Source organism: Schistocerca piceifrons, chromosome 3, assembly GCF_021461385.2.
Source record: "Schistocerca piceifrons isolate TAMUIC-IGC-003096 chromosome 3, iqSchPice1.1, whole genome shotgun sequence".
Taxonomy (NCBI): domain Eukaryota; kingdom Metazoa; phylum Arthropoda; class Insecta; order Orthoptera; family Acrididae; genus Schistocerca; species Schistocerca piceifrons.
Window position 1 is genome coordinate 486,307,152 of NC_060140.1, and position 13,132 is coordinate 486,320,283.

Genomic DNA, 13,132 nt, shown 5'->3' on the forward strand with positions numbered 1-13,132 from the left:
AGAAAGTAATTTGTTTGCTAAAAGAGTGGCTATTCGTTCCAAGAATTAGAAAGGTTATTATTCAATAAATTAGCAGTGTCGAGCAGCCCAGTTTCTATCTGAGAAATATTCAGACACTGGTACAGTCTCATTGTAGGCGTAAAGCATATATCTTTCTGCAAATTTTGTCTCTGCAGATTCAATCCTTAAGGGGCACTGAAATAGCAGACCTACTATTCACTTTGCTGTTTTGCTTAATGTGATGATGTACATATTAAAAATTAAGTCAAAGCACGGATTGCCATGTACGTCATCAGATGTTTCGATGTAAGAGGTAGCAAGAAGGAACCATTGGACTTATCAAGAGAGCTTCGCTCAATAATAAAGCAAATTTTAATGCGCGGATGGATCATTTAAGCTGCAGGCTAACTAAAAAGTCAAGTGAGTATAATTCAATTAACAGTTTAATTTATAGCGTACCAGTTCTCAGATAAACTGACTAAACAGTGTAAGTCACCTCGTCCTCAATTTTTAAGACACAGTTGTTTCCAGACACTATATTATTTTTATTACATAGCATGAGGGAACTGCAACTGAAATAATCTACCAGTCGTCATGTACTCGTTTAATCTTATTAAGTAGTGTTTGCTATTATTAGGCCTTAAGATTTATTTCTAATTAAAAGCACCTGTCGTGCACAGTCGCCACTTCTGAATCGTCGGCTCTTTGACATCTAAGTCACGGACGTACCCTACCTGGCATTTGATGTTATGTCGGTCGTTGGTTGCTGATGCTTTGTGGTGCGCTTGTGTCCGTGGAGTCATCGTGGGTGCGCGTTTTTGACGTTCCACATTCAAATCGGCAACCATGTGACAGACAGCAGAAAGTCATCACCTCATATTTGTCCACGTGAACGGGGTGGCGTTAGTTCGTCAAATCCCTGAATCATACTGTACGGATGATGACGTGCGTAGTATGCTGCCTCTGCGACACTGAAGATTCACCCTCTAACCCAGACATTGCTCGCCATGGAAACCGTGTAATTCACGATACCCTGTGTCCCATGCGTCTTGCACCGATTATTTCGCCACGTTCAAAATCGGTCAAATCGCGACGTGGTCTCATCTTCACTACGTGCTTGTCTGTAAGAGACTTCTCAGACTGCCACAACATTCGGACGTCATACAGTCCACACCTCTAACTAGGACTTAACAATCCGCTCACTTCATAAGACTCACATGTTTGATTGTCGTTCTGATTATATGTATGAGCAAAGCGAAAGCAAGACTACCTAAAAACAAGCAACGAATTTTCCTCTGTATTTTCGTAGTAAAACGAACAGCGAGAAATGGACAAAATTGACTAGAGTGAGGTTTAGTTTTGCAAAGTAAGATTTAAATGCTTGAAAGTAATCAGGTTAATCGAGAAAAGCTTAATTAATGATTTGAGGGATAACTGAAACATTTCACTAACAGCTGCTGATAGTAAATGAAGTGCTAGAAATTTCGTCTCGTCTAGGCTCAGCTAATCTGTGCATAAAAAGTTACATTTGCGTACAAATAGTAGACTTTTTCTTTCATGTTGAAAAAATAAAATAAATATCAAGTTACGTAAAATGGAACGTCTCTGATTCTTTTTGATCAATTTGCTGTTAACAATAATTGCATACCGATTAACCTTTGAATATATTTCATACTTTCAGAAAAAAACAAGTAATTTAAAAAATTTTGAAAAGGTGGTCAAATATTTTGTGGAATTATTTGTGTGAAAGTAAGAAACAAAATAGATTAGAGAAACATTTCATGCGCCTTAGTTGCTGTACATAGTTTCGAGCATAATACAGCTTCAAAAATTTATATAATCTATTTTACTTGTTATATTTAGATTAATCATTTCACAGACATCTACCGTTCTCTTTTCACATTTTTTTAAAAGTAAGCTACACCAGCAACTTTTGTGGCATACAGAGACTATAACCTTACTTACGTTGGTTAGTTTATGTATGTTTCCTTAATGCAACGTACGTACAATATGTAACCCAAAACATTCTTTTCTCGGCCAACTTCCGTTGATAAAAATGCGGAATTTATTGTGGGACATCGTGGAATATTTCCGCTTCAGCGCTTATAGTTTCATAAAGTTCCGATATGTGGCGGCGCTATACGTTGCCTTCAGAATGACGTCGGTAACGGAGGTGCATTCTAAGCAGACAGCTGTGATTGAGTTCATTTCGGCTCAAAACCACAGCATCGCGTATATTCATAGGCTCTTGCAGAATGTTTAGATGATCTGGCAGTGAAAAAAGCACGTTGTTTCATTGAGCGAGGCGTCTGTCATCGTCGGAACAACGTTCCGGCCTGCTGGACGCTGCTGTAACTTCTACAGTGTTGGAACGTGCGGACATTCTCATTGGACATGGTCCAGGGATCAGACTCAACCACCTCGATGCTCAGCTGTACGTGCCTGCTGGTACTGCTGACACTCCGGTTAGGGTACTCAAGTCCGTGTTCTTCTTCATCCATCCAACAGCCTGGATCTCACATCTTCCGACTTCCATCTGTTTGGTCAATTGAACGATGCACTTCACGGGAAACAGTACTTGGATGATGGGGAGGTTACTGATCCAGGAAGACGTTGGCTCCGACGTCGACCAGTAGAGTGGTACCATGTGGGCATACTGGTCTGCCCAGTATGGTGTCATAAGGCCGTCGCATTGAACAGAGATTATGTTGGAAAATAGGGTTTTGTAGCCCCAAGAGTGGGGAATTATATGGTGTAGTGCAATCCTGAATAAAACCAACCTGCTTTCAGAAAAAAAAAAAAAAAATGTGTTGCATTGCTTATTGAACGCCCGTCATACCAAGAGCAGTCTGAAAATGTAATTTTTGTTGTTGGATTTACGATATTGTGGCATTTTACATTGTGTAAAAGTGTTGTATAAACATACTCGCAGACAAAGTCCTTTCGTTTCAACTCAGCAGAAAACGCGGAAATGTTTTATAGAAATTGGTTTTAAGTACTATAACTTTAATGGAAACGTTAAACCAGTTACTAGTTTCATTCTGAGTCTATAAAATTAGAAACGTGTCTCCACAAAATGTTTGTAGCATTAAATTCCTTATTCGTTCCAAGATCTTAAGAATGCAATGTGAATTTATAACGCCGGCCACTGTGGCCGGGCGGTTCTAGACGCTTCGGTACGGAACCGCGCTGCTGCTACGGTCGCAGGTTCGAATCCTGCTTCGGGCATGGATGTGTGTGAAGTCCTTAGGTTAGTTAGGTTTAACTGGTTCTAAGTCTAGGGACTGATGACCTCAGACTTTAAGTCCCATAGTGCTTGGAGCCATTTGAACCATTTTTTTTTTTTAATTTATAGCGATTCATGAAACTATACTTTTTACATGAACTAGATGTGAAGAAAGTACGAGTATCACTGAAAGTGTAGTCGTAAGAAATAGTAAAAATATCGTTTCATATTATACAATTGCTTGTAAGATGACATGTTGCTGTGTGAGAAAGCACATGTGTAACTGCAGCCCGTCCAGCCGGGAAAAGGGCGTGGCAGCAAGCATTTAACAAGCACCAGCACAAGCACCAGCACAAGCACCAGCTAGGAAGAAATGAAGAACTTATACACTTTTTCTGCCCTTTATTGACAATAAATAACTCTGTCCATAGCTTCAGGTACATTTCCTAGTGGACCTTCAGCAGGGGAGCAGCGACAGCAGGTGCGGCGTAGGCCAGAGGGGCGTGGATGGCGGGGGCGGCGTAGGCCACAGGGGCGGCGGCGACGGCGGGGGCGGCCAGGAGGCGGGCCGTCTGCGATACGCGGTACGTGTTGGCGTACGAGGAGGCGGCGGGCGCCACGGCCACGGGGGCGTGGGCCACGGCGACGGCGGGGGCGGCCACGGCAGGCGCCACGGCGACGGCGGGGGCGGCGTAGCCTCCCAGGTAGCCGGCGTGGGCGGCGGCCACGGCGCACAGCAGGATCACCTGCGACAACGTGCATTTCACAGTTCGACAGAAGCTTCGTGCTGGCGGTGGTGCCAAGTAATGCTGATCACTTTTAATGCGATATCACAGGGTAATGAATATCTGAACGTGCTCATGTCCGTCAAATGAAGTTGGGCAAAGTAAATCGAACAATATGCGGCCTGCCGCTGTGATCTGTACTTTATATTGCAAAAATGAATGTCTCATCATGAATTCACTGAATACAGCAGACGCAGTTTTTTTCGTCTAAAACTGTGGATCTGCTTCAATGACTTCAGAAAGGGCACACAGAGAGGATATATCTAATTCGAATGAAATGTGCACCACACAACTCATGTATGCTATTGGGTAGGACATGAGTAGAGAAAATGCAAGTGATATGGAAGTAATGTATACGGAACTTACAACCTACTGAAAATGGCAGAAATGTATGAAATTATGCATAATGTTCTTATGGCCGTGGATGTGGGGTGATGGAGCGGGGAGAGGGGGGGGGGCATTAAGACCAGATACAGACAAAGTAGATCCAAAATAAAAGAAATAGCCTACATGTATATTTTCCTATTTCTACATTCTGACGGAGTAATAAATGCGGCGTTAAGTTCTTGTTGACCTGGTGACTTTTTGAAACGTCTATACCAACATCTACATACATACTTTGCAAATCATGGTGCGCTCTGTTAGTACCCAAATCTTGATTTGCCGTCTCTATCAGAGCAACATCTAGAGAGCTGAAATGTGTTTTTTCGTTCTTTACTTAATACTGGCTCTCGAAAGGCTGGAAGCTGAAATTCGTGGTTGAAGTGATTTTCTTCAAGCGTCTGCAAATTCAGATTTTCGGCGCTTCTGTGACGCTCACCTGTGAGTCAAACAAATCCGTGCTCTTATGTGCTGTCCTTCGTTGTGAACGTCTAGTATCCCCTGCTACTCCTGGTTGGTATGTCTCCCACGCACTTGAAACACATTATAAAATGTCACACACATTCGGTAAGCAGTCTCCTTTGCAGACTGATTGCACTTTTCCCAGTTCCTGCTAGTGAAACTAAGTTTGCTTTACCTATGTGCCTATTTGATCCCTCCGTTTCTGATCCATACAAGCAGTAACAGAGCTTTAATAAACTTTATACAAGTGGTTTATGTAAACTTTTGACGCTGTAGAATCTCTTCACGATACCATCTCATCTGGTGTCTAGCTGCATCGTGATACGCATTTCCAACTCTGGAGGGTGGGACGCGTAGTTCTATTTTACGTTTTGTTGTCGATTAAACAGTCACTAGGGTTACTCTAGTACTAGTTTTCTAGCCATAACATTCCTCCGTTAGTATATTACCTTATCACACCTGTGCCACGTTTATGGCTTACTGTCTGTATCTAAATGACGGCCTAAGCAGAAACACTGCTTCCAATCTTCCCTAGTTACTTAAATTATTCTCTTTTTCCCGGAGAAGTCGTCACTTATTCGTCTGTGTGGCCAGGTTCTACAAACTCCCTTCTAGCTGCTGAGCTGCTACGGCTCATCTGTTTAAGTGCGCACGGAGATCATTTTCGTAATCACACAATACTATTGTCCATAAACAAATCGTTAGCTGAACAATGGTTTGATTTCCCACTTGGATCGCATACGGAAAGAAATGTTTTCGTATTTCTACTTGTTTGCTGAAGTAAAGCATAATGACTAAGACAAACAGCGGACCATGGTTCGATCTAGACAACGTGCCTTTACGAGATACTGTTATAAGAACTTAACTGCTGCAGAAGTGTAGACGAATATTTTCCTCGTGTTAGTACTTTTCTGTTGTACCCTTTTCCGTTCTTTCAGCTTCTCTTCAATGTTAAGACTAAGTATTATGATAACACACCCAAAACTACACTCCGCAGCAGTCTCAACCGTTTTTCGCGAAAGCAAAGAAGATAAAAGATCTGTTAAATTCATTGGATGCATTAGTCAGCACAAAGTTTGTATCAGAGATTAAATAAGGCGGCAACGACGGAAGTAGCTGAAAGAAAGAGAGATGACGAACTGTTGACTAAGAATTGGGCAATGAAAAACAAAATCATAAAACTTTTGCTACATAGAAAACAAGCATACACAGTTGTGAAGGAAACATGTCCTTCGCCATCAAATATTGATATGTAGTTAGGAAAAAACTTCTGAAGTCTTCTTCATGAGTACAGCGTTGTGTAGAATTAAAATGTAGACAGCCGAGATACTAGAGGAGCTGAAACTAGTTGAATTCTGTAAATGTAATTACGGAACGAATAATGGATGGATGGAGGGTTTACTTGCAACTCCAGTCGATGTTAAAGCTCTTAGAAACTGAGCACTAACATCAATCACTGTGCCATACAGAGTTTTGAACCTACGTCATATCAAAAACAAATGCAGCGTATGAATCACAGCGCTGCCTCACCCAGCCGAAAGCAAGATGTAGTAGGAAGAGAGAGAAAGGGTTGGAGTGGAAACATTTGTAAGAAGCCGAGATGTGTGCTAATGTGTCCAGAAATAAAAGCGTTGTCGGGGAAAGACCAGCAGAAGGGAAAATTCAAGAGAGGATATTATTAGAACACGAGGGAGATATAAAGTTGAAAACTGTCGTCTCCCAAAAATAAAGTTACGTGATTCATTTACTAATTTTTTGCTGCCACGTGTCTGCAGCACTGCTGCACTTTTAATTCTGAGCCCTACAGTTTAAACTTCATGACTAACCCTAGTATGTGCTGAGTATTCAAAATTCTTGGGTGCAGTAATGCTGCACTGACAGAAACGGTCCAGTAAGACAGGGCAAAAATGAAAGAAATAAGAGGAGACATGTAGTGTCCCGAGCACTCGGAAGTGTGTGTCGTCGCACAGGCAACTCACCAGCTTGTACATGTTGTGATGGGAGTTGTTGTCCGGCGAGAGCAACAGGTGCCGCAGCCAGGTTCGCCGTCGGTATATATAGCGAGCGGTAGCTGTGGGACCTGCGAGCCACGCCCCCGCCGGTTGCCTGTGACAGGGCCACCGCTCCCGCAGACACTGCTCTTGATCTACTTTGCGATCTGATTCAGCGCTTGCCGATTGCGAATCCGAAGCTGACCGCCGCGGCAGACTAGGTCAGCCAACGGCGTCTGTGTTAATTTGTAACTGTACGCCCACCTTGCCCTTGGTCGCGTACTGGATATCACCGCAACTTGGTGACAGCAGAGAGGTTAGTGGGAGCTGTTTCCGTTTTGATATCTTAGAACACATCCGCCGTACTTACCAGATGATAGAGTTGTAGCATACGTGATGATGAGTGGCTTAGTTTCTTATTGCGTTACAGTCCACTGTCCATACATGTGCCTTCACTCATTACTGACAGGACCTTGACCTCCCGAGTTTGTATAAGAAACTTGCAAACAAAACACGTGTATGAATATTTAAATTGCACAATTTCCCCATTATTCGTTACCAGCTACACGGTTTAGGTAACGTATTCTCCTGGCAATTATTATTGCAAAATCGGGAAGGATATAAACTCACTAAATTTTACCTAATTACCATATACAGTACGGTAGGGAGCATACTTGATTAAGGGGGGACGTTGATGAGAAACACACACTATTTCAAAATTGCACAAAATTCACAGTTTTGGCGATATGGCAATGAAATTTTGTACCACGCTTTACATGAAAGTAACACAAAATTAGATATAAAATCCTTTGATTATATATATATTCAACTTTTTTAAATGAATTTTGAAGTTTTATTTAAAAAAATTAAGTATGTTCCTCTTTATCAGAAAGTATCCAAGGTTTTTCTACAAAAATTTCTCTGTTTCATCTCTTTATATGTTGTAAGCTCCTCTCATGAGGTTTTTGGAATAAGTCAAATAGGAGAATTTTCATAATTTTTAAATTATATTTCCACAACTACAATTTTAAATTCATGCAAAATTCCAAGCACGTTGCCTCATATCTCAGCTTTCAATCAGAATTTCATAATTTTATCTTGAGAAAACGTTTATTAGGTTTACAGAAATATGTGTGCAAAATTTCATATTTCTAGCATTCATAGAATCTGAGGAAAAGGTACCTAAACGTTAACAAACAAACTTTTAGGGAAACGCAATTTAAAGTTCAACCTAACTTTTTTACTTATGTCACTTCTTCAGAAGGCATCACATTTGTACTCCAGCGTCGTCTTTCCCTTCAAGGCTTCTCTTCTGATTTCTTGTTATCTGTCTTCCTTCCATTACCAGGTCTTCAACTGACTTTCAGCAGGTTTTCTTACTTCGGACGTAACCTCATTGCTGGTTTGTCGTTGTTTCTCACGTCTTCCATTCGCTAACTTATTCAAACGCAGTTTATCCAGTTTTTATACCTGTTTGTGGTCGTGGCGTAACTGAATGAAGAAAGAATCGAACACTTGTATAAATCTCCGTCAGTACCACAAGGCAAAAAAAGAATTGCTTCGTCATAAACGATGCAGCTAGTTTGTTATTGTGTATAAGATACGACACAGTCAAAGATGATCTATAAAACCAAAGAGTATATATCACGGCCTTCCAGATGTATCCCGCACACGTTTGGTTGAAAGTAATACGCAGAATCGTTCACTGAGCTGGTATTGAAGTGCTGCTTCAAAACGTGGGCCGGTCGGAGTGGCCGAGCGGTTCTAGGCGCTACAGTCTGGAACCGCGCGACCGATACTGTCGCAGGTTCGAATCCTGCCTCGGGCATGAATGTGTGTGATGTCCTTAGGTTAGTTAGGTTTAAGTAGTTCTAAGTTCTAGTGGACTGATGACCGCAGAAGTTAAGTCCCATAGTGCTCAGAGCCATTTGAACCATTTTTTCAAAACGTGGGCGTGATAGGGAGGCCGCGTCACACTTTTAATTAATTTTCAGGCACTTCCGATGCGATTTCAACATTAAAACTTTGGAAACTTATTGTCGATGAGTTGTGCTAACATAAAATAAATCCAAAATCGACAGTTTTGCTCAATTTCATCAACGTCTCCCCTTAAGTTACTACTAAATTTGCAGCTGTACAAGAAAAGAAATTTGTTTCACAGAGCTGCCATCTCTGGCGATGATAATGGCAGGAATCCGGCAAGTCAGATGCCACAGTGAGTCTTGATAGTTGATTCGTCCAGTCTCTTGGCAACCCATGGGTGAGAGATATCTAGAACGTTCTGTCTAGGTCACAAGCGAACAACCTCTGTGCCAGGACAGCATGGCCAATACGCAGTCTTGCTTGTCTTCTTGAAAAATAACGAACAAGGATTTCGAAGACAGAGCCACCAGCCTGGAGAGTACAACGCTTCAGCACCTGCTGTCCAAATTAACAGCTAAGGGCACCAGGGATGATCGTGTTGTGTATCCAGTGATTCCTCGTACCATCACACCGCGCACTGGGCCCATATGACGACAACCAATGGAGTCTGGTTAGTTCCGATCTCCTCAGTGCCTCTTCACAGGGACATGACACATCCTGTATACAGAACCGGGTCTAGTATGAAAAGACGCCATGTTGGCCCTCCTGTATGCACATTTATTGTCGGGTGCACCACTCTTGGTTCTCCTCTTTTAGCTAGGGCAACAAGAGAAGCTGCAACAATGGTTACCAACTAGCAGTTCGTGGTGCTGCCTAAGTCGTTCCATTGTCTGTGTGGATAATTGTCTTATTAACTCCAGTTCGTGACGTGGCTATACGATACTGCGCATCCAAACGAGCCTCTCAGGGCATAGTCGCTTAGGGCTGTTGAGGTTCTCCATTAGGTTGACTGTGGCACTCATGTTCCCATCGATCCCATACTCCTGTGCTAGTCAAGGTATCACAACTAATGCGAGCAGCAATATCACGAATAAGAAGCAGTCTGGACGAGCAACGATTCTGCTGCTTTCTAGTTCCATCTACTGCTACAGGTACTTCTTTCTTAAACGAGGCATAAACGAAACTATAAGCAATCAGTTAGGATTTCTGAAAGGATAACACGATGCATAATATTTCCTTGTATACGTAACTAGCTAACGATTGTATGAAAAGGATAACACAATGTTTAATCTTTCCTTGTGCACGTAACTACTTAATGACAGCACGCATCACGCCACTTTCAACTGTTTTGTAATTTACTGGAAGTATACATACAAACTATGCAAATACTTATGTAGAAAATAAATAAAAGAATGATTTCTTCATCATTGCGTTATACGTGAATAAAGTTTCTTAATTGCACTGGGATGTACAATATTTTTGAACTTTCCGTCTTGCGGAAAAACAAATTTTTCGACTATCCCACTCGTGAGCATGCAACACATTACTGACCAAGTGAAAATAGTGGATTTTCGAGGTTTAATCAACAGACTTGAAACGATAGATCTTGTGCTTTGCTGACAGTCATTGAAAATGCTAGACAAAGGTGGAACTGTAGTCGGTTGAAATTAAATAGCATGTCAGTGGGAATGATAGGAATACGTGAAATGAGCACGTCTTCTCCGTTTAACTTGCCTTTCAGAATTAATCACCTCAGTAACGTTTAGCGTAAATTATTCTGCTGCGAGCCTGGCTCCACTGCACAATCGAGGTGGATTAATGTCGAGCAAAAGCATTACTGAGACACCGATTTTTTGTGACTAAATATGCTGGGTGACACCATTAATATCTAACGAGTTTAAAAACTCGTTTCGGTAGCTTAAGAAGCCGTCCGCATTCACGACGTAGTTAATCGATCTGTAGAAGAGAGATTCGACCGCAATTTATTCTTGGATGACGTATTTGATTACATTGATTTCAGTGTTTTTTGCTGCCAGAATAACAAGTTCGCAAAGTCACTGAGTATTTTTGTACTCTCGAGAATCGCAGCATTGTCTTTCTCGCAGTCGACTTCACAGGAAAGCGACTACGTGGTTGTTGGAAAAATAATTAGGAATGTTCTCTTGCTTAATATCGGGGATACCATTTATAAAGACCATATTCAGCAGTATAACAATGTACTGGCTAAAACTAAATATCGGCTCCATTTTGTACACTGAAGAGCTAAGGACACAGGTTGGTGCACCTGCCTAATATCGTGTAGGGTCCTCGCGAGCACGCAGAAGTGCCGCAAGACGACGTGGCATGGACTCAACTAATGTCTGAGTTGTGCTGGAGGGAACTGAAACCATGAATCATGTAGCGCTATCCATAAATCCATAAGAGTAAGAGGAGCTGGAGATCCCTTCTGAACAGCACGTTGCAAGGCATCCTAAATAGAGTTCATAATGTTCATATCTGAGGAGTTCGGTGGCCACCGGAAGTGCTTAAACTCAGAAGAGTGTTCCTGGAGCCACTCTGTAGCAATTCTGGACGTGTAGGGTGTCACATTGTCCTGCTACTGCCCAGGTCCGTAGTAATGCAAAATGGACATGAATGGATACAGGTAATCAGAAAGGATGATTACGTACGTGTCATCTGTCAAGTCGTATCTAGACGTATCAAGGACCCCATATCACACCAACTGCACAAGCCCGACACCATTACGGAGCCTCCACCAGCTTCAACAGTCCCCTCCTGACAACCAGGTCCATGTGTTCATGAGGTTGTCTCCATACCCGTATACATCCATCCGCTCGATACGATTTGAAACGAGACTCGTTCGACCAGGCAACATGTTTCCAGTCATCATCAGTCCAATGTCGGTGCTGACGGGGCCAGGCGAGGCGTAATGTGTTGCGTCGAGTGGGACTTCCGAAAGCCCGAAAGCCCATATCCATATTTCATTGAATGTTTGCATGCTGACACTTATTTATAGCCCGGCACTGAAAGAAGCAGCAATTTGCGGAAGGGTTGCACTTCTGTCAGGTTGAACGATTTTCTTCAGTCGTCGTTGGTCTAGTCGTTTTGCAGAATCTTTTTCCGGCCGCAGCGATGTCGGAGATTTGATGTTGCACCGGATTCCTGATATTCACGGTAAGCTCGTGAAATAGTTGTACGGGAAAATCCCCACTTGATCGCTACCTAGGAGATGCTGTGTCCCATGCCTCGCGCGCCGACTATAACAGCACCTTTAAACTCACTTAACTCATGATAAAATGCCACTGACGCAGCAGTAACCAATCTCACAACTGCGCCAGACACTTTTTGTTATATAGGCGTTTTCGGCTGCAGCGCCGTATTCTGGCAGTTAACATATCTATGTATCTGAATACGCAATCCTATACCAGTTTGTTTGGCGCTTCAGCCTAAGTTCAAATGGTTCAAATGGCTCTGAGCACTATGGGACTTAACATCTGAGTTCATCAGTCCCCTAGAACTTCAAACTACACTCCTGGAAATTGAAATAAGAACACCGTGAATTCATTGTCCCAGGAAGGGGAAACTTTATTGACACATTCCTGGGGTCAGATACATCACATGATCACACTGACAGAACCACAGGCACATAGACACAGGCAACAGAGCATGCACAATGTCGGCACTAGTACAGTGTATATCCACCTTTCGCAGCAATGCAGGCTGCTATTCTCCCATGGAGACGATCGTAGAGATGCTGGATGTAGTCCTGTGGAACGGCTTGCCATGCCATTTCCACCTGGTGCCTCAGTTGGACCAGCGTTCGTGCTGGACGTGCAGACCGCGTGAGACGACGCTTCATCCTGTCCCAAACATGCTCAATGGGGGACAGATCCGGAGATCTTGCTGGCCAGGGTAGTTGACTTACACCTTCTAGAGCACGTTGGGTGGCACGGGATACATGCGGACGTGGATTGTCCTGTTGGAACAGCAAGTTCCCTTGCCGGTCTAGGAATGGTAGAACGATGGGTTCGATGACGGTTTGGATGTACCATGCACTATTCAGTGTCCCCTCGACGATCACCAGTGGTGTACGGCCAGTGTAGGAGATCGCTCCCCACACCATGATGCCGGGTGTTGGCCCTGTGTGCCTCGGTCGTATGCAGTCCTGATTGTGGCGCTCACCTGCACGGCGCCAAACACGCATACGACCATCATTGGCACCAAGGCAGAAGCGACTCTCATCGCTGAAGACGACACGTCTCCATTCGTCCCTCCATTCACGCCTGTCGCGACACCACTGGAGGCGGGCTGCACGATGTTGGGGCGTGAGCGGAAGATGGCCTAACGGTGTGCGGGACCGTAGCCCAGCTTCATGGAGACGGTTGCGAATGGTCCTCGCCGATACCCCAGGAGCAACAGTGTCC

General features: G+C 43.2%; 1 protein-coding gene across 1 annotated transcript in view; it reads right to left on the reverse strand.

Annotated features, from left to right (window-relative positions):
• Nucleotides 1-3,613: 3,613 nt before the first annotated feature.
• Nucleotides 3,614-13,132, reverse strand: part of LOC124790020 (cuticle protein 38-like) — a 33,484-nt gene continuing 23,965 nt past the window's right edge. Inside the window, exon 2 of the mRNA XM_047257572.1 lies at nt 3,614-3,972. Coding sequence (XP_047113528.1) covers nt 3,673-3,972 — 300 coding nt within the window. The 3' untranslated portion in view covers nt 3,614-3,672. The remainder of the gene's footprint in view (nt 3,973-13,132) is intronic.